Source organism: Hylobates moloch, unplaced genomic scaffold, assembly GCF_009828535.3.
Source record: "Hylobates moloch isolate HMO894 unplaced genomic scaffold, HMol_V3 SCAFFOLD_16, whole genome shotgun sequence".
Classification (NCBI taxonomy): Eukaryota; Metazoa; Chordata; class Mammalia; order Primates; family Hylobatidae; genus Hylobates; species Hylobates moloch.
The window spans coordinates 25,522,534-25,544,655 of NW_026652291.1; the positions used below are offsets into that span (position 1 = coordinate 25,522,534).

The 22,122-nt window shown below is 36.6% G+C and overlaps 1 protein-coding gene and 1 long non-coding RNA gene across 37 annotated transcripts in view; one reads left to right on the forward strand and one right to left on the reverse strand.

The window, feature by feature from the left end:
* The window catches only part of LOC131381586 (uncharacterized), a 239,395-nt gene that overhangs the window by 54,336 nt on the left and 162,937 nt on the right, over window positions 1-22,122 (forward strand). The window lies entirely within an intron of this gene.
* Window positions 1-22,122, reverse strand: part of NRXN3 (neurexin 3) — a 1,690,724-nt gene that overhangs the window by 8,755 nt on the left and 1,659,847 nt on the right. For 2 of the 36 annotated variants that reach the window (XM_058429923.1, XM_058429922.1), the window contains exon 23: window positions 1,466-2,132. The exons of the other annotated variants lie outside the window; for them this stretch is intronic. In XM_058429923.1, coding sequence (XP_058285906.1) covers window positions 2,023-2,132 — 110 coding nt within the window. In that variant the 3' untranslated portion in view covers window positions 1,466-2,022. Of the gene's footprint in view, window positions 1-1,465; window positions 2,133-22,122 lie in introns of those variants that run through there. 36 annotated transcript variants of the gene reach the window in all.

The window sequence follows — 22,122 nt, forward strand, 5'->3', positions numbered from 1 at the left end:
TATAATTATATGGGATCTAGATTATTGAGGCTATTTTAAATAATAGAATATAAGGAATAATTTATAATTGAAAGAACTTGTATTTTTTTAAAATAACCTTTTATTAAATTTACCTTTGGATATCTTTTTCATAGAAAATATTCTAATGCAACAAGATAAAACTACATCCCATTTAGAAAGTTCTAAGTTTTAGACCTAAAATATTATCCAGCATGTCAAACAACACAAGATCGCATAATCTGAGGTAGAGAGAGCCCAAGCATTAAGCTGCTGGCTTGGAAACATCTCTTATCCACCATTCAGTTTGATATTTCTATAACAGTTCCAAATAATACAAATATCTATAAAGCAAAACAAGTAACGTATTGATTAAAAAATTATATAGTGCTTCTTACCAATCTTATGTATGCTGAAGTGCATAAGGCAGCATTGGTCCAAATAATCCTAAGGTGAAGGAATATGTTCTTACCCTGTAGTTACACGATGATGGTACCTACCTGAAATATTTTCTATGTATAACTTTAGATATGAAAATCATCATGTTTTCTTCTTGGTAGAATCTTAAGATCCCTGAAAGCTTACCTGATTAAATCCTTGAGAGAAATGAAAAAGGGAAAAGGAGAAGAGACAAAGGAAAGAGAGAGAGAGAGAGAAAATGTGTGTGCGCCTTCTGTGTGTGTGTCTGTGTTTTTGCCAGTTGTTAGTTCCATACACTGGAAGGCGTCAGTATCATAGAACAATACTCAAAACACCTGGGATTCTCGATATCTTCATTTTCAGTATAATTGATTTTGTAGCCTGAAGCAAAGGTGAGAGTATAATCCTGGATAACCAAACTCTACCATAGTCACTTGAGAGTACCTTATTTCCCCTTTGCTGAAGGAACAGAACTAATTTCCTAAATGCTTTTTAAGGAATTTAAAAAGGATGCAGTTACCACTGGTACTACTTGGAGCTAACTCAACTCATTTTCTTCTGGGGTACAGGCCTTCCACTGGCTGGAAACAATTTTAAGATACCAAATAGAGCCTACCAATACTTTTAAGGCTTTAAACATGGTGGTGAAAAAGTTCAGGCAAAGAGGCCAGGCTTTCTTTGGGTGGTAAGAACAATGTATTAACCCCCTTCTACTGAGAGTAGAATTCACATTGATTATTAGAAGCAATTCAGCACAAAACATAACAGTGAAAATTCAGCAAATAGACACAAATGAAATAAAAAATATAGTCTTCAAAATTATATAGTAGAAAATAAAATCAACTTCATAGCCAAAGTAAGCTGGGAGAAGGAGAGCAAATAACATTGAGGCATTCACAATATAATAAGAACAGAAAGAAAAAGTAAAAGCAAATTAAAAATAGAAGCTGTTCTGGGAAAAAAAAGAAATCATTTCCATATAGGCAAAATAATTTAAACTAAAAAAGCATACTGTATTAATTTATAGTCAACTTACATCAACAAATTGCCCGCATGTTTTTTGGCATGAAAGAAAAATTTACAAAAGAAAGTTGTGTAAGAATGCTCTTGGACAAATAGAATTGCCACATTCTTGTAACTTGCTTTTTTTGTTGTCATTTCTTAAAAACTTTTGAGCAAAATGTCTAATTTTTCAAATATAATAATTTACAACAGAGGATGATACAGGGAGGCAACAACACATACATCCACACCACATAACATAAAAAGAAAAAAAAATCTGCACTTTAACAAATTTTTACTTTGGGGGGTTTGGGAGGGCATCAATTTTTGAATTGAAAATAATTCCGATTGCTATGATTAAAAACTGAACAAAAAAACCTGTTTACTTTAATAATTTGCCTTTCAAAAAATTCTATGACTCTAATGGGTTTTGAATGAATTTCTGCATTTATAGGTTTTCAGATATATATTTAACTTTTTGTCTTTTTGACAAATTTTAGGCTTTCTTTAATTTAGGGAGATGGATGACAGCACATAAATTTTAACAATGCTAAAGAAAGGGGGAGTATGGGAAGGAAAGATGCAGGAAGGGGAGGGTCATATCTATGAGTGAACTACACAGGAGATGAAGATGATAGGAGTAAATGTGTAAGTGAGTCGCCATGTCCATGTAAGGGCGGCACGGAGTGATCTAGCTGCATTAGAGCTTCTGGCTGTAAGGAAGGGATGGGCAATATACAAAAACAAATGAGCCTACACATGCCCATCTATGGAAATAAAGAACAGAACTCTAACACTGACAATCTCACACACCCTAAGCTGCAACTTCTTCAACATGCAATTACTCCAAAAATTATTACAGTTTCATTAAAGATTTTCAAATAATAAAAACAGTTAAACTTTTTCCTACTAAAAATAGCCAAAATACATAAAATACTAGTAGTCATGATCAAAAAGTTTAAAGTAAAAACAAGAAGACTAGATTTATGCATTCAAGTTGAACAACTTCATCGGCAGCCACACAGCCCCATTCAGAGTGGGGGAGGTTCAGAAATCTACAGAGGTGATTGAGATGCACTACTAAGCATGGGGCCCACACACTGGGTTGCTAATTACTTCTGTATAGAGAAATGGTATTTTCCAAACGACATCATCCATCTTCCTTACGCCACCCATGTTGCACGCAATTGGCAATGAGACTAGGCTAATTTGAAAGATGTGGATGTGAGGATTCTGCAGCTGAAGTTGTTCCACATTTAAAGAGGGAGTGGGGAAAAATTGCAGAAAACAATTCATAACTTTTTTTCTCATAATTTTAGATAAAATCAAATCTAAGATAAAGATCTAGCAATTAAAAGAAACACATTGATATATATATATATAGATATATATAATATAAAAAGCACTTAATTCCCAAACAAGAAGGGAGAAAAAAACAAAAAGCTTAAAGAAAAAAGTATTTCACACACTTTCAGAGATGAACAACCAGACGCACAGGCTTGAAAGGCACAGACAGAGCAGTCAGGGGACACGTTTTTTTTGCTTTGCTTTTTTGGCTGGTTAATTCCCCTTTTTGTGATAGCCAAAATTAAAAACAGATTGTGCATTTTCTTTAAAAACTAATTTTACATTTTCTTTATTTTTGGCTTTGCTTTGAAAAAATAAAAAGGGCGTGCAGTCTGGATGTACGTCGTAAGTAAACATTTAAAAGAGAAGAAAGTAGCTAGACTGACAAATGGGTTATCATGTACTATCCTTCAATTGTAGGAATGTTAATCCAGTTAACACATGCTTAAAGTAAGTTGCATTTAGGGGAAAATAGAAAAACAGAACAGCAAGCTAGGATTAGGGGCAGCAAGACAAAACCAATTTAGGGGTAGGAGGAAGGTACTGGGTTTTGTTTCATGTCTTTCCAGTAGGGGTGAAGGACATCTGAAGGTTTCCTGACAATTAGAAGGAAAGCATGTGAGAGAGGTGTGTGTGTGTGTGTGTGTGTGTGTGTGTGTGTGTGTTGGGAGTTGAACTAGAACCTGTGTTGACAGGAATTCGAATCAAAATACACATGGGTTCACGAGTTCTGCTTCAGGAAATTTATCCCAAATTTATTCATAGCCTTTAGAAGGCATATTTTATAGGGCATAGAGGGGTTATAATTAACATTGCTCTGTGGGAGCGTTCTTGGGCTTAATCAAAGTGACAGGGCACAATGATGACAGTAGAATGTTAATAAAATGAGCCTGATAAATGGAGGAATAGCCAATTTTTTTTTTTTTTTGTAAGAGTGGCAAAACCCCTCTCCACTCCAAAGAGTATACAATATCAGTGTCTGTAAACTACAGGACAATCACTAAAGGAATAAAGTTTATTGGAAGTACTTTGAGGAAAACTATGCCAATAAGGTTTATTTGAAGTACATTGAGGAAAACTATGCCTCTCACATGTATGCACACGGAGAGGAAGATACTGTAGAAGGAACAGAAGGAAGGAATTTTTAGAAATGGCCTCAGCCTCCACTGGAAGAGATCACTAGAGTTATATTCAGTATTATATCTCGTTGAGAACATTAATGTTCAACCAAGGACTGGGAAACCCAGGTAGGCGAACCACAAAGGCAAGACACTTGAGAGCACCTGGTTCTGACAACCAATTCCAACTACTCCTAAGAACTCTTTCAGGGGACTTTGACAAATACAGTAAATTTTGAGGATGAGTCAAACTTTTGTCCGCTATGGGACGCCCCTTTTATTATTTTACTTTAAAATAATTATAGCAATGTGTCCCCATGGGTCAGTCCGTACCAAGATTTTTAGTCTCTGGTTTAATAATGTTAATCATTATTCTGGGAACTTCACAAAGAGCAGCTGGAAAGTTTCAGATGGAGGAAAAAAAATTTAATATAGAAAAAGAAAAACCCTTGTTGCCATTTAGTTGATTTTTTTGGACTAATTATACTTTTAACATTGAATTAAGATTGTATAAATGCATATATGGTCAGTCTCAAAAGGCATCAAATGACATCTGTAGAATAAAGTTCTACAATTTTTAAAAGTAGGAAACATAACCGGTCTAAGTGTGAGACTTAAAGAATAAGATACTTCCAATACACACATTCTCCTGGATAATGAGAGGCATTTTGAAAAAGATACATCAGCAATTTGGGTTCTCTAAGGCTTCTACTGAGTAATTTACCTATTCCAAAATTGCCTGTTTTAAAACTCTTACAAGTAGGACACCACTTACATTCTAGAAATCACTGGTTTGAACAACTGAATATATGAAAATTTAGGGTTGTCACTTTGGAAATCATATGTGTATTTTTTAAACCCATGGAAGCTGTAGTTTCAAATGAAGCCAACATAGCCTGAATATAATGCATGTATATCTTTACCATATAAGTCAACCATTAGTTCACATACACAAACCTTGTTTGGTCTCTAAGATACAAAATGACATTGCTTGCTAATAGTAGTTCATAATCATGTCACAGCTTCATTTTCATCTCTCATTAGCTATCTACACTAGGTTTTTATTAATAACTGCCTGATTTTGTGGCTGTGCCTTTATTCTGGGTACTAAGAATGTGTTTGGGTTATGTCTGTCATTGAGAACAAATAATACAATAATTTGATTTGAAACAGTATATTTTGATACTACCATTTTTATCCCACCATGTCCTAATAGCCCTGTCTAAATGCAAAATCAAAATTTTTAAAATGCCAAATGCGATATTATACAGTTGTTAGAACTCATCTTGGGAACTTGTTTCAAAGAAATGTTTCTGAACTGCTTGGAGTTGAGCTCAAGAATCCCAGATATACTCAAGTTACTCCAAGTTGCAAACCCTCCTCTCTGGAAGCATGGGTCCTCCTTGCTAGAAGGCATTGTCTTCAGTGTATAGAGGTGAGGCCCAAGAGGAAGGCCCCAGTGAAGTACTTTGCATAACATTATATACTTTAAACTTCTCAGGGAGAATACTAGAGAGAGGAAGGCAGAGGGAACCATCTCAACAGTCTTCGTGCCACACTGGGTAAAGATTTAAAAAATTACAAACCGGGAGGGCTGAGAAAGAAGTTGGAATAGCAAATACCTAGTGAAGATTTTGAAGACTTTTAGCATTGGATGCATGAGTTAAGCCTCCACATCTGTTTCTCCTGTGAAATATATAAAAACATTTTCATAGATTGTGGTTTTTGTGTCTATGGGGTGAATGGAGGAATTCTGGGAGAATGGATGGCTCATTTCTGAATCACAGTTTGACTTAGAACGAAAGTAGAGAACCCTGTACGTGAACATGGAAGTCTGGATGTGAGGATTGCTGTTGTCAGCATTACAAAACGAGCCCTGCATATACCTTTATTCCTTATAACTTCTTCTGTAGACATGGAGGGTGCTCAGAAAAGGGATGAAGGAACCCATTTCATAATATGGTACAGTAATGCTGCAATGAACATGGAGTGTAGATATCTCTACAAGATGGTAATTTCCTTTCCATTGGGTATATACTCAGAAAAGGTATTGCTGGGTTATATGGCAATTCCATTTTTAATTTAGGAACTTCCATACTGTTTTCTGTAATGGCTGGACCAATCCAAATTCCCACCCACAGTGTACAACGGTTCCTTTTTCTCGACACCCTCATCAACACATGTTGTCCCTTGTCTTTTTGATAATACCTACCTTAACATGTATGAGGTGATATCTCATGGTGATTTTAATTGGCATGTGTCCCTAGTGATAAGTTATGCTAAGCATCTTTTCACATATATGTTGGCCATTTTTGTCTCCTTTAGAGGAATGTCTATTCGGGTTCCTTTGTCTATTTTTAAAAATAGGGTTATATGTTTTCTTGTTATTGAGCTGCATGAGTTGTTTATAAATTTTGGAAGTTAGCTCCTTACTAGATATAGGGTTTGCAAATATGTTTTCCTCAACCTGTAGGCTACCTTTTCATTTTATTGATTGTTTTCTTTGCTGTGAAGAAGTGTTTTGGTTAGATGTATATTTCTTAAAGATTACTTTGGCTTCAGTATGGAGAATGGACTTTTGGGAAGCAAAAGTAGAATTGGGGAGATCAACTGGGAAGCTGTTGCAGAATTCAAGCAAGAAATGATGGTGACTTACACTACAGCATGGGTAGCTGAAGAAAAAGAAATGTGTGAGCAATTTGTTATCGAGGCAGAGTCAACAGGACTTTTTGACTGGGTGTAGGGAAGAGAGTTGGGACGGGGCCCAAGAATGATGACAAATGTGGAGTTTGTACACCTGAATCAAATTTAAGAGATGAGAAAATTTGGAGGACATGCAAGTTTGGGGAATCCAAAGTTCTGTTTTAGCTCTTCTGAACCCAAAGGGTCTCTTAAATATCAAAGTGGAAAGGTTGAATAGCCAGATGGATTTGAGGAACTGGAATTCTGAAGGGAGGCTTAAACTGAAAATTATCATCATATATATGCCATTTAAAGTCAAGAGGCTGGATCAGATCACCCAGATTAAAACACCTGGGCCACACCTGGGGCCAGCTAAGAGATGGAGAGGTGAGGGGCCAGGGCTGGAGAAATAAAGTCAGGAGAATCTTGGGCTATTCATACTAAAGAATGAAAATGTTTCATACAAAACCTTCATTTCTGACTAGTACACAGATTTTTTTTTATGTTGTAAAATATATTATCTATAATAGTATTAAAAAGGTCTAATGCAGAGGTGTTTAATCTTTCGGCTTCCCTGGGCCACAGTGGAAGAAGAATTGTCTTGGGCCACACAAAAAAACACTAACAATAGCTTATGAGGCCAAAAAAAATTGCAAAAACTCAATGTTTTAAGAAAGTTTACAAATTTGTGTTGGGCCACACTCAAAGCTGTCCTGGGCTGCATGCAGCCTGTGGGCTGTGGGTTGGACAAGCTTGGTCTAATGGTTTGCAAGTAACAAGCTGTCTGCATATATAAGTCCTAAATTCCACACAGTGGCAAGACTAAGAAGAGGGGAGCAGTTGCTAAGCTCAAGCTTTGAGTGCTATTTGCACTGTCCTTTCTCTTTGTTTCACTTTATGAAGATATTTCCTCTTGATTAAATAAACTAGTGCCAGCAAAAAATAGTTTTTAGAATTCCCCACTACACACATATACTTCATAAAAATGAGCTTCAAGTATCGTAAGGTGTGCTTATTTTTTTGTATTTCAATTCAGCAGAGGCACACTGAAGACCTATGTTGTGCCCTACTCTATGCTAGACAGATTAAAAAACACCAAATAAGCATAAAGATTTAGCCTGTGCATCGAGGAGCTTATAATGTTCTTGATGAAGAAAAGCTTAGTTACACCAAGACATGATTATTAAATTAGCATTAAAACAAAATGAAAAAAAGAATTCCTGGTGGTTTCTTAGATGGTTTTACCCTTTTGTATATCTTAACCACTATCAACACTTTTGGGAGAAAGGGGCTAAGATACTACCTTGACCCTCTGTTCCCTTATGCCCTCATCTTACTACACAATTCTAAAGTCTGTCAGGTTGTTTTCAAGAGATTTAAGGAGAATTGTCCCTTTGGCCTCAGCCTCTTTGGTCTCTTCAGGACCATCAAGGAGTGCTGAGCTCATAAAAATATAGCTGATAATATCCTGGTGCATTTGAAATGAATATTTTACAGTTTCTAAGGTAATTTTACATGTAATGCTCACAAATTCATGAGTTAGGACAAAAGTCTTTAATCTTTTGAATGAGAAAAGTGAGGCCCCAGGGGTTGGCATGGGGGACAAGGGACTTGTCTCAAACCTCATAGTTTGGTAGAGGGCAGGAGCTCAACTCCAGATCTGTTCTCTTGCCAAAAAAGGAATACAATCGTATGGAAAGACATCAAAATAAGACCTCTTCAGAGCTTAACTCTAACTCACAAGAGTGAAATAAAATAACTGTAAAATTACAGGCATAAATAACCCAAATTTACAATTAAAAGATGTATTCAAGCTTTAAGAATTTATCATTATTGGAGGGTGTGGAGATGGAGATTGGAAAGAAGTAGTAATAATTGCTATTTGGGTTAGGGTTTTAGGTTGAGGTCATTCTTGTTGTTTGCTGAATCAGATACTCCAAAGATCACACTTGGAGTAGCCCGGACCTCAACTGTAATTGTCTGGGACTCAGCCTCCTCTGTTGAACATGAAACCTTCATTTGGTAGCTAACAGTCTTTGAACACAATTGTAACAAACATTAGAGAAGCACTTTAGAATTTTTAAACACTTTCCCATTCAAAATCTTATTAGTTGTGCAAATCTACCCTGTGAGGTTAAGTGACTAGACATTGTAGTCACTACAACTTTAAAGCTATAGGCTAGTGTGGGGGGTAAAATATAAGCAACTAATTATATTAATTCATTTGCTTATCCAATAATTCATTCAATAAACATTTGAATGATTATTAGTATTCTAGTTGGTAGGAAAAATAAAAGTAAGCAAGACGACACTATCATTTTTCTAAAGTTGTTTCAGGTCTAGCTGAAACTAAAAAACAAATTAAGTGCAACAGAGTCTGTGTAGGGTACAGTAGAGTCACAAAGAATAGAGATTTTGGGATAGAATTTGGTACACATTAAAGCTTACGTGAATGTAAGGAACAAAGATTAAAGTCCTTCCAGATCTAAACATTCTACTATCTTACCAATTTTTAAATTGTCTTTTGTAACATTTTAGCCATTTTCTCTTACCTTCTTAAGTTTGAAAGTTTGCTGTAGATTGGGCAAGCAGATTATTAATGCAAAAATACTATTCTAAGTGTTGGGTTGGAGGCTATCCTGGGTTCTCCTTTCCATCTTGAAAGTTTGGTTTTTCTCTCCTTTTTATTTACTGTAATTAGGTGTGGAAACTGAGTTTGGGGACAGATGGTACATGAATTTTTTACATGGGACATTTTTGTTCAGCATTAAAAACATTATTTTTATATTTTGAAACAAATACAGGTATATCTTGTTTTATTGTGCTTTGCTTTACTGTGCTTCACAGATACATTTTTAATAAATTGAAGGTTTCTGGCAACACTGCATCCAGGAATTCTATTGGCACCATTTTTCTACCTGCCTGTGCTCACATTGCAACTCTGTGTTACATTTTGGTAATTCTCACATTTCCACTTTTTCTTACTGTATGTATGGTGATCTTTGATTTTTGATGTTACTATTATAGCTGTCCTGGGGTGCCATGAACCACACTCATAAGATAGTAAACTTAATATTTTCTGTGTTATTCTTCACCAACCTGCCCTTCATCCATCTCTCTGTCTCTCTCTCTGTCTCTGTCTGTCTCTATCTCTGTCTGTCTGTCTCTGTCTGTCTCTCTCTCTCTATCTCCATCTCTCTCTCTCCATCTCTCTCTGTCCGTCTCTCTCTCCCTCTGTCTCTCCGTCTGTCTGTCTCTGTCTCTCTCTCTGGGTCTCTGTCTCTCTGGGTCTCTGTCTCTCTCAGTCGGTCTCTCTCTCTCTGTCTCTGTCTCTCTATCCTTGTCTCTCTCCACCCCTCCACCCCCATCTCCCTATTTCCTGAGACACAGCAATATAGAAATTAGACAAATTAATAACACTACAGTAGCCTCTAAGTGTTCAAGTGAAAGAAAGAGTCACCCACCTCTCACTTTAAAGCTAGAAATGATTGAGCTTAGTGAGGAAGACATGTTGAAAGCTGAAATAGGACAAAAACTAGGCCTCTTGGGCCAAACAGTTGGCTGAGTTGTGAATGCAAAGGAGAAGTTCTTGAAAGAGATTAAAATTGTTGTTCTAGTAAATACCCAAACGATAAGAAAATAAAACAGCCTTATTGCTGATATGGAAAATATTTTAGTGGTCTACATAGAAGATCAAACTAGCCACAACATTCCTGTTAACCAAAACCTAATTCAGAGAAAGGTCCTAACTCTTCAATTCTATGAAGGCTGAGGCAGGTGAGGAAGCTACAGAAGAAAAGTTGGAAGCTACTAGAGGTTGGTTCATGAGGTTTAAGAAAAAAAAAAAAGCCATCTTCACAACATAAAAGCACAAAGTGAAGCAGCAAGTTCTAATGTAGAAGCTGCAGCAGGTTATCCAGAAAATCTAGCTAAGATAACTGATGAAAGTGGCTATGCTAAACAACAGGTTTTTAATGTAGACAAAATGGTCTCATATTGGAAAAAGATGCCATCTAGGACTTTCATAGCTAGAGAAGAGGAGTCAGTTCTTGGTTTCAAAGCTTCGAAGAATAGGCAGATTCTCTAGTTAGGGGCTAATGTAGCTGGTGACTTAAAGTCAATACTTATTTGCCACTTCAAAAATCCTAGGGTTCTTAAGAATTATGCTAAATGTACTCTGCCTTTAGTCTTTAAGTGGACTGGGAAAGCCTAGATGACAGTTTTTTGCAGCATGGTTTACTAAATATTTTAAGTGCATTGTTGAGACCTACTGCTCAGAATAAAAGATTCCTTTCAAGATAGTGCTGTTCATTGACAGTGTATCTGGTCATCCAAGAGCTCTGATGGAGATATACAAGGAGACTAACATTGTTTTCATGACTGCTAACACAACATCCATTCTGCTGTACATGGATCAAAAAGCAATTTTGACTTTAACGTCTTATTTAAGAAACGTTTTGTAAGACAATAGCTGCCATAGATAGTGATTCTTCTAATGGATCTGGGAAACATAAATTGAAAAAATTCTTAGAAGGATCCACCATTCTCGATACCATTAAGAACATTTGTGATTCATGAGAGAAGTCAAAATATCAACATTAGCAGGAGGTGGGAGGAAGTTTAATGCAAACCCTCATGGAGAGTTTTGAGGGGTTTAAGACCAGTGGAGGAAGTAACTGAAGATGTGGTGGAAATAGCAAGATAATTAGAAGTAGAGCCTGAAGATGTGACTGAATTGCTGTAATCTTATGACAAAACTTTAATAGTGGTATATATATCCACCATGGAATACTATTCAGCCATAAAAGGGAACAAAATAATGTCTTTTGCAGCAACTTGGATGGAGTGTGAGGCCATTTATACTAAGTGAAGTAATTCAGGAATGGAAAAGTAAATATTGTATGCTCTTTCTTATAGGTGGGAGTTAAGCTATCAGGACACAAAGGCACAAGGATGATATAATGGTCTTTGGGGACTTGAAGGTTGGGAGAGGGGCAAGGGATAAAAGACGATATATTGGGTACAATGTACACTGCTCAGGTGATGGGTGCACTAAAATCTCAGAATCACCACTACAGAACTTATCCATGCAACCAAAAACCACCTATAACCCCAAAACTATTAAAATTAATTTTTCTTAAAAAACTTGAATGGTTAAGGAGTTGCTTCTTATGGATAAGTAAAGTGATTTCATAAGAAGTAATCTCCTGGTGAAGATGCTGTGAACACTGTTGAAATGACAAAATATTTAAATATTAATATCACATAAACTTAATTGATAAAGCAGAGGCACAGTTTGAGAGGACTGACTCCAATTTTGAAAGAGGTTGTACTCTGATTAAAATGCTATGAAACAGCATTGCATGCTACAGAGAAATCTTTGGTGATAAGAAAAATCAGTCAATGCAGCAAACATCATTTTTGTCTTAGGAAGTTACCACAGCTACCCCAAGCTTCAGCAACCACATCCTGATCTGTCAGCAGCCATCATCATCAACACAGGACCCTCTACCAGCAAAAACATTTGCTGAATACTGTTGATCATTAGCATTTTTGTTAGCAATAAAGTATTTTTTATCAAAGTATTTTTTAAAAGATATAGTGCTATTTCACATATAACAAACCACAGTACAGTGTAAACATACTTTTATATGCACTGGGAAACCAAGAAATTCATGTGACTTGCTTTACTGTAATATTCACTTTGTTGAAATGGTTTGGAACCAAACCCGACCTATATTCACATTAGCCAAGATAGAAAGCAATCAAAGTATCTGTCAAGGGATGAACACATTATGAAATATTAAGTGGAATATTATTCAGCCTTAAATAAGGAGATCCTGCCATTTGCTACAATATACATAACTTGGAGGGTTTTATGCTAAGAGAAATAAGCCAGGCATAGGAAGACAGATATTACATGATCTCATTTATACGTGGAATCTAAAAAAAAATGTCTAATACCCACAGAGATAGAGAATAAAACAGTGGCTACTAGAGGTGGGAGGAGGGAGAAGAAATGAGAGATGTAGGTGAGAGGATACCAAGTAACAGATGTTTAGGATGAACAAGTCTAAAGATTGAATGTGCAGAGGACTGTAGTTAATAATAGTGTATTGTATTCATCATTTTTGCTAAATCAGATTATGGCTACTCTTGACACAAGGGGAAAATGTATAATTATGTGAGATGATGGATATGTTAATTTGTTTCTCTGTGGTGACTATTTTACTATTACATATATCTCATAGAATCATGTTGTATTCCTTAAGTATACAAAACAAAATTTATTTCTTAAAGTATCCAATAAAAATTAGATCAAGTTACTTTCTTCTTTAAAATCCTCAAAGGTTTCCCCAAATCAAAATCCCTGACTCACTGGGAAAGTCCACTGTGACCTGCCAGCTGCCTACCCCAGTACTCCAGTCTCATCTGTGACTCACCAGACCCAGGGTATCTCGGGCTCTGGCCATCCTCTCTGGCTTCCCTTCCAGGAACACCCCTTGCCTTGCTCAGCGCATGGCTAGCTCTTTCTCATTATTTAGGTCTCTGCTACAATTTTACTTCTCAGAGGCCCTTCACATCTTCCCTAGTAATGAACCAGCCTGCTCACTAACTGAACATCAACTCCTCGTGATTCTCTGCATAGTATTTATTAGCTGACTTTTGCCCATGTATTTACGTTTAGTCCTCCCCGACTTCATTGGAATGTAAGCTCCAAGAGAGCAGAGACTTTCTTTGTCCGCAGTCCACAGAACAGCGCCAGGCACATAGTAACAACTCAGGAGATCACTGCTGAAAGAAGAAAGGATGCCTGGAATAGCCACAAATACCTTGCAAAAGGAGCCCACTCTGTTTTTCTGTTTTTCTTGCAGTCCTCTGTAGTTCCTAATATGGTGCTTTGCCCACACAAGACAGTGGATACATGTTTTGCAAACTGATTATTGAAGCATTGCATTCACAATTATGTTTTATTTTCATTTACTCTTCTCTAAACCAGATGGGATTTCCCTGAGTCCTAGTTAGCAGTTCCAATGCAAATTGGACCTTCTTATCCACAGCTGGCTTAAGAAACTCTGAAAAAATACATCACTATCTGACTCGTTCTCACTTCCATAAACAGGTATTGGAATATGCATTGAAAAACTCAGGCTTTCCTTTTGCAGTTGTGTAGGCTGAAGATAAAATAAACAGTAATTCAACCTAGAGCTGCCAGACATTGATTTTCTTCAGGCAGTAGGAAGGAATGGGCCAAGCAAATTATTAATGGGGGAATGGTGACCAGGGCAGTGAAAGCGTGCTTGGTTATCTCTGCCTGCTGTGGCCCTGCAGCCACTGACGTAGAACACAGGAGCAGTGGGACCTTCCTCCTGAATTGATACCATGACACTTTATGATTCTGTTTATAGAATAATAAATTATTCAAAAAGGTTTATTTTGCTTCTGTTTTCCCCAAAAGCTCATTTGCTCTGTCATGATGAACATAATTTTGACTGTTTTCTTTGTGCTGGGATCCCATTGGGTGGTAGTAGCTGGACATTCCAACCTGTTTTTTCTTCTCTATGGGGCCCGTAAGTTCTCTTAAAATAAAACTCGCTGTTTCTTGCAAACATCCTCTTTTACCCTAAAATCCTTCTTAATTGCAAGGAATGTACAGGGTTCATAAAATCAATACCACCAAGGTGTTTTCATACTTAATGGAAATCAGTTTCACATAGAAAGATGAAAAGTTTGCCCAAGAGTCCAGCACTTGACATCAAGGTTATGTACCCTAAATATACAGGGCTTTGACTGTGTCTAACCTGAGCCTTAGGCAGCTGATTTACAATAGAGGAGCCCTGCAGATGTACTTGGGTGGATGAGACACACATCATAAGCTTATTTAATTTTTGTAAACTAAACTGTAGATAAGGGAGGAAGCTTAGAGAAATTTTCTAGTCATTCCAAAAGCTCAATGAATATGGTTCTCTAGATTAGTTAAGATATATGCTTAGAAACAAATGAGTATGATCGAATGGTTGACATAGTGTTTTCCTAGCAAATATGAGGAAAGAGAAAGGAAACACAAATTATAATTACATAATTAAAACACTAATTAACTAGAAGCCTACCTCCAGAAGGAGATGTTTTTAAGAGTATTAAAAACTTATTCTCTGCCAGACATTGTGTTAAATGCTTTAGATAGTTTATTTTACTCAATAATTATAATTATACCTTACATCGCAGTAAATCTGGGCTGAAATAAGCTAAGTAACTTACCCAAAGTTATACAACTTAAAAAATTGAATGGCCATGACTGTATCTAGTCCTGCATGTTTTATGTTAAAATACAGTGCCACCCTTCACCAGTTTTTTAAAATATTCAGTTCTCACTGAGCATGGGAACTTACAAACAAGCTAATCTTTAGGCACAAAAACAACTTCACAGGAGATCCTAAGATCTCTACAGATTTATTTCATACTTTTAAGCCTTAGGCGTCATAGTTACATAATGAGAATTGATATTCAGAGGGACTCTGAAGATTTACTTTTTTTGCACAATCCCAGGTTACCTAAACCAGACATACTAAGTCTCTCTGCTAGGGGCAGTGGAAAAAGGATAGCAGGAAGTGCCTGGTTATCTACATGTTTTAAAAGTTCCCCAAGGGACTCATGCAAAATTAGATTTAGAAACACTACTCTAAATTACTTCATTATATTTGCTCTTTTTGCCTCAGAGTTATAGAGTGGTCCTTAGTCATGAAAGTAAAAAGAAAATTGAATTTCTAGACCCAACTGGACTAAAGTCCCAGCTGTGATCCAACTTCTGTGACCTGAAATAAGTCATAATCTCTCTTATTTGTAAAACGGGGATGAAATTCCTTGGGTATTCAGTCAATTGAAAGAGACGCTAGATATACAAGCATTCGTTTAAATACATACATACATACATACATACATACATACATACATACATACATACATACAGAAATGTCACAAGGGTAATTATCATCTTACTGATACATCAGAAGTTTTCTATCAGTTTCTAGTATGTAGATTTTAGGATCACACAATAAATGTTTTTGGATATTCTGCCCATTCAAGCAGTAACATTTTGAAAGCTTCAGTTGGTCTGAATGATTTGATTCCCTTGCCGAGTTGTTAAATTACAAGTGTTCTCTGCAACTGCTAGAAGAAAACATTGGGGAAATGCTATAAGACATTGGTATGGGCAACAATTTTGGGGGGGGATAAGACCTTAAAAGCATAAGCAACAAAAACAAAAATAGACACATGATTACATCAAGTTAAAAACCTTCTGCACACTAAAGGAAACAATCAACAAAGTGAAGGGACAACCAAAAAGTGTGGGGGAAAATATTTGCTACTATTCATCTAACAAGGGATTAATAACCAGAACACATAAGGAACTGAAATGACTCAACAGCAAAACTAATCATCTGATTTTAAAACTGAACAAATGATCTCTGAATATCTGTCCTGTGTCATTTTCTTTCTTACCACATCTTAATTCATCATTGACTCTCTACACACTTTTTAAAAAGTCCCATAGACCAATTGTTGGAGAGCATCACATTTCTCTTTTTCATTTCCTGTTATGTTGTTCTACAATGTAACCCTGTTCAAGTCTAGGGGAGGCCATTGTTTTAGGCTAGACTCCTGCCCTAGGCCTCAGCAAACCAGACCAAACCATAATGGGTCAGGTATTTTTGTGTGGTGTTCTTGTTTTCTTTTTAAACAGGAGATTCACAGCAACCAAGCAGAAGGGGCCCTTTATCTGATCCAGCATAAGAAAGTCCCCTCTGCTTAAACCCTAGAAAGAAGGAAATGTTGAAACAACCCGTCTACTTTTCATTTTGTTTCTGCTTTCTTCAGTCCTTTTCTGTCCGTAAAGTCAGACAACAGCTTGCCCAGCTCATCAGAACATACTATTTTATAGAACAAGGTGTTGCCCAATTCTACAATTGCAAGTAAAACCAATATATCTTTAAGCTAAATTTGTTGTAATTTTGTCTTTTGACCACCCCAAACTGATAGGTTTCATTAATGGCTCAAAGGTGTTAAGAAAAATGGCTTCTTTTGTACACAATGAGACTGTATTGCTAGCACAGTCTCAGGCAGGCCAGAAGGCCCAAGAATGAGCTTCCTACTGTGGCCCTTCAGAAACACGAATCCCACCACGTCTGAGTGGCATGGTGTTTGAGGGTGGACAGGACACTAGCATGGCAGCAGCTTGGTGTCACAAAGTGAGAAAGGCGCTATAGGCAGCTTTGAAAACAGAAGTGCCAGAGGCCATCTGGTCACTTAATATCTCTTCAGCCAGACTACAGTCATTTTCAATACGGTCTCCAACACTATTTCTCTGTGGTAATAGTGAAAAGATGCTGACATATTGCTTGTGCTGCTTTAGATGGATATACTACTTAAGTTTTCACACTACTTGTGAGTGCCATATGAGGTATCCATCTAAAAAAAAATTGAGAAACACTAAATTTTATTTTTAGCAATAGTGCCACATTTAATTTAAAAAGTCAGCATGGGGAAACCCTGGAACCCACTTACAGTCTCCACCTTTATGCATAAGTTTAATGTGTTCACACACAGTCCTTCCCTGTGAGAATGCCTGCTCATCAATTTTGTTCCTGCTTCATAGTATTAATCTATAGTAATGTTTATTTCAATGCTATTAGCCAAAAAATAACATTTTTAAGGGATAAAAAATTAAAACGTTCATGAGTCTTAAGTCTGAAAGTTGAGACTTAGTACTTTATGACTTTTAAGTATTGTCCTTGTAAAATCATGTGGGTTAGGCTTGCTTGGGTCCCTCAAAAAGGCTGAGTTTTTAACACTGTATACTATTCAGTACAAAATATATTGGCTTTTATGTAAGCAACTCATTAGGAACACGCTGCTTATCTTGGATTACTGGGTAGAATTTTTTGATAGAGGCAGGTCATTACCACTTTGTCCTACTTGAAAGGACAAATATCTATAAGACAAATATAAATATTGAAAATAAAAAGGTATTTCCCAATACGCCGTGTGGAACTGGCTAATGGGTACAAATTGAGATAGGAAGATGCTGCATGAAGAGTTTAAATGTTGGAAAATGTCTGTGCAGCTTAGCTCCTGAACAGCCTTCAGATTTGAAGGCATTTGATTAACCTGCAGTTCTGAAGATTTATTTATTTGGTTTAGAAAGAATCCGAAAGCAAGAATTTAACTGTGTGGAAGCCTCTAGAGAAAAACTTTGACACTTCTACAAAAAATGACATCAAAGAACTATTAGTGGTGAAAAGAAGAACTTTGTAAAGCAGTGGCGTTCACTATTTGTGGCCCAAAGGAAAAACCCACGAAGGAGAAAGAGATGGGGATATTTCTGTTCAATGTGTTTTCAGAGAAGGCAAGGAGATAAGTAAAATTGGATGCTGCTGGGTCTTTTCCCACAGGTTACACATCCTACTAACAAGCAAAGCTTCCAGAAAGTAAGCTCTCTTGAACTTGCTAGAGAAGGTACAACATTAGGAAGCAGAATATGAAGGCAATTTTACTTACTGGTTAACTCAACTAAGTGACTTAGTCTTTGTGCCCCATTTTAGTGCCTGTAAACCATATGAAATGGATAAGATAGTTGTTTTTTTTTTTTTTTTAAACCAATGACTTAAGGTAAGCGCTATGGCCAGTGGAACTCAAAACTGTTCCAAAATCAACAGTATAATTTTCAGGATGTTTTGAATGGACTGTAGATACTGTTTTCCTGATACTATATCATTACATTAATGGAAGCTTATTTTTTATGTTGCCTTTCAACATAAGAATCAAAAGTCAAAAGTCAATTGCATACATACTTTACAACACCCCTAGCTTGGTAAGTCTTAGAAAGTGGTGATAATTTGTTTCTTGAAGTGACATGACAAGATCCTGGAATAATGTAGGATACTAACAGTATTACTTTGGACACATGGGATATTGAGCTGAGAAAGTGGTGAGTCCAGCATTCAAGGATGAGGATGTCACAGTTAACTCCTTACTGTGCAGACTAACCACTGTGAGGGTCCCGTATGAAAATTAGGCAGCAATAGAACCATGGACCAAAAAAGGACAACATAGAAGCTAGTGAGTCAGGATTTTTTTGTTTTGTATTGTTTTGTTTTGCTTTGCTTTTTCTTGTTTTGTTTTGTGAGTGCTATGTAAACAATGACAAATTTTCCATCCAGCATTTCCAACTTTTAGAAGAAAGTGCTGGGCACAGCTATCTGTTACTGCTCTGGAAAGCTCTATCCCATCTTTTGCACTGTGCTAACGTTCACATATATGAGGTTCTCTGGGACCCTCAATCTAAGATGTTCAGAGACTGCACAGCAACAATTACCCATCTGTACCCTGAAGCTGTAAGCAGCTCTTTCTCTGTTGGAGAGCTCCTATTATAAAGGTGGCCAAACAAAAGAAAGATTTTGAGAAGCATAGTTCGGAACACCACAGGTAGCTTTGTGTCCTGCAGGCTAGTTTTATTTTTTTTCCAGAATAGTGGATGGAACTTTCTCATGAGCCAGGCTTGATACTACAAGTGTAACATTTCCTGCTTTTGGTTTTAACAACTTTAAAGTGCATTAAATGTCAGTTGGCAAAAGTTTGAATGAGAATCATCAGAACTGATCCTCTGGTCTTAAATATGGAACTGATGGTTGCAAGAAAGTTAACTAGAAAAGCAGAGTGGGCTATCAAAACAATAGCTGTGGCTCACACTTAGTGTCATCTTTGTCATTTGCCAATGTGTTCCTTCAATGCACAGAACCATTTCAGTCCACATTATTGAACTATTAGTAGCATTCAGCTGAACTTTGAGAGGAATAACTGCATTTGTTCTGCTCTTCTCTCTATAATATTACAAAGAAATCTTATAGAAAACATTGCACCCTAATGATGCGGAGTTGGGAATTTGGAAATCAACTGCACAAAACTGAGTTCTGATTGAAATTTACTATGTAGATTACAATAACAATCCACAGATAAGTGAGGCTATTCTATGCATGCCAGGATTTAAATTGCATCCTCCTACCAGTGGCCAAGTAGGATACTGTGCTGTTCCCCTGCTGTCACTGTCAAGTTTCCTGTGCGACTATCATGATTATCAACAAAGCCCATGTGCTCTGTGCAGGGATGTGGTTTAGTGTTGAAATCCTAAATCCTCATACTTATACAGAATCCCAAACCACTTTGCTTATGAAGATAAATATGAAACCCAGGGCAATGGCCATATTCTAGTTTGAATAATTATGTTGCTTTCCACAAATATCTTTCATCCAGTTCCTCAATTGTGTCACCTAAGATGTAGCTATTCAATTTTTTCTACACGCATTTTCACTCCCTGGAAACAAAGACTGCCAAAAACAGATGTCTCCATGACAAAGATTAGTCCGAAATCCCAGAACAGAGCCCCCAAAAATGTATATATGGAGAAATGGAAATCAAAATCTTGAGATGCTGAATTATTTCAAAGTTAAAGAAATGACTAGGGAGAAATATTATTCTTATATATCATTAAAAGGAAAAGTGTTATGGTACAGAGGAAAATATTTTAAAGGACACTGTCTGCATGCTCACAAAGCCGAGTGAGTCACAGCTGCATAGGACAGGTTCTGAAGAGGGACTTCTCTATGTTTTTCACATTGGGAAATAAAAATTGTATATATTTATCATGTGCAACATAATGTTTTGAAATGTATATAAATTGTGAAATGGGCTGAATCAAGCTAAATTATACAAGCGTTACCTCACTGTGTTTTCTTTTCTGATAAGAATACTGAAAATCTACTCCCTTAGTGATTTTCAGAATACAAGATGTTATTATTTCCTATGGTCACCATGTTGTACAATAGATCTCTTGAACTTAGTCCTCCTATTATGCTAAGTGAAATGGAACATACACAGACAAATATCACATGACCTCACTTCTTTTTGGAGACTGCAAAAGTTGAACTCATAGAAGTAGAGTAGAATGGTGGTTACCAGAGGCTATTAGGGTTGGGGTGCGGGGTCAGGAATGTGTTGAGCGAAGTTTCAGTTAGATCTGGTTTTTTATCATCACTGGTGGCATGGAACGAAAGGGAACACTCTTGGTTTTGAAATAAACTGTGCAAGATAGTCTCAGTGATATAAGAAAGTCACAGAGATTGTTCGTCCTCTGCTATGAAAAGACAAATGCACTAGAGGAAGATATTTGAATCTGTGGCAACTGCAAGTTCTGTTAAAGTATGATTGGGAATGAATGCAAACTTCCCTGGTTTTGGTTTTGACTTAGTTATTTTCAATTATTTACTGTTAACTTAGAGCACCGCTCTTGGCAAATATTTCATTAGCCCCTGTTGTGTCGTGTTTAGGGTTATGGTTTACTAGAACCAAATAAGAACAGATACGTGGCTACATTTTGATAGACAGATAAATAATATTTTCAACACTGACATTTTCTTGTAAAATGTTGTGTCTTTAGCTGTGATGCCTAGGAACAAATAATACCTAGTTAAATGGTTGGTTTGAGAAATGGAAAGATTAAAATAACCTGGCCTTCCAGGAGAATCAGATCTTATCACACATTCTCTGAACACATTTAGCAATTCTAAGAGCAGTACTTGGAAATCCCTTATCAAAAGAAAGGAAGATGGCAGAAACAGAAGTAAGAAAACGAAAAGAATAGGCTCTGGGTGGAATCCAGCATTTGTAATTGAGTTTGCTTTTCCACTGTGGCACTTTAAACTCCCAGTATTAGAAATTTCTGTGTTTTGTTTCCTAAGGGCTAAGAATACCGTGTTAATATTATTGGTAGCTGTGGGACCTGTTTATGTAACTACCAACTCTCTGGATTGCCAGTTTGTCTATATAGTTGTTTTCATACAATGGGACTTTAATAACAAACAACTCAGAAATATGTATGTGCTGTAACACAAATGCTGTAACACAAACGCTCTTTCATGTATATTTTCCTGGGAGGGCAGCCAGAACTCTTTTTCCTCTGCCTGTTTATATACAAGATGTTGTCACTTGGCAGATATATATTAGAATGGTCGCTCCAGATTGCAAAGAGTTGTGCACACCTGGGTTATTTTCATTCCAAAAGGTCCAATTAAATAATATTGTGCAGCATTTGCATAATTATTCAATTTAGCTATATGGCTGAGCTACCAATCTGGATCTTTAAATTTTAAAAAATCTGAGTATGTCAATTAAGAACTTTGAATTTTTGATCAGTTGGTACCTCTACAGATGATCTGCTGAGAGACTGATAGAGTCCATGCGATATCATTTTAGAAGGACTTCAGTGAAAACAAGCATTCAATAGCTGCCCGCCTTTTAAGGGTGATTTCTCAACATTTTTTGTTAATAAACCCTATTGAGAATCTGATGAAGGCTGCATGCTCTTTCCCAGTCAAAATGCTCATGTAAATTGAAGAAATTCAGGAGGTTTTGTCCATCAGTCTCAAGCAAAAATTTTAAGAGGACAGCATTACAAAATTAAGGTAAGAAGTTAAGATCTATAAACATGCCTCATAAACTCCAG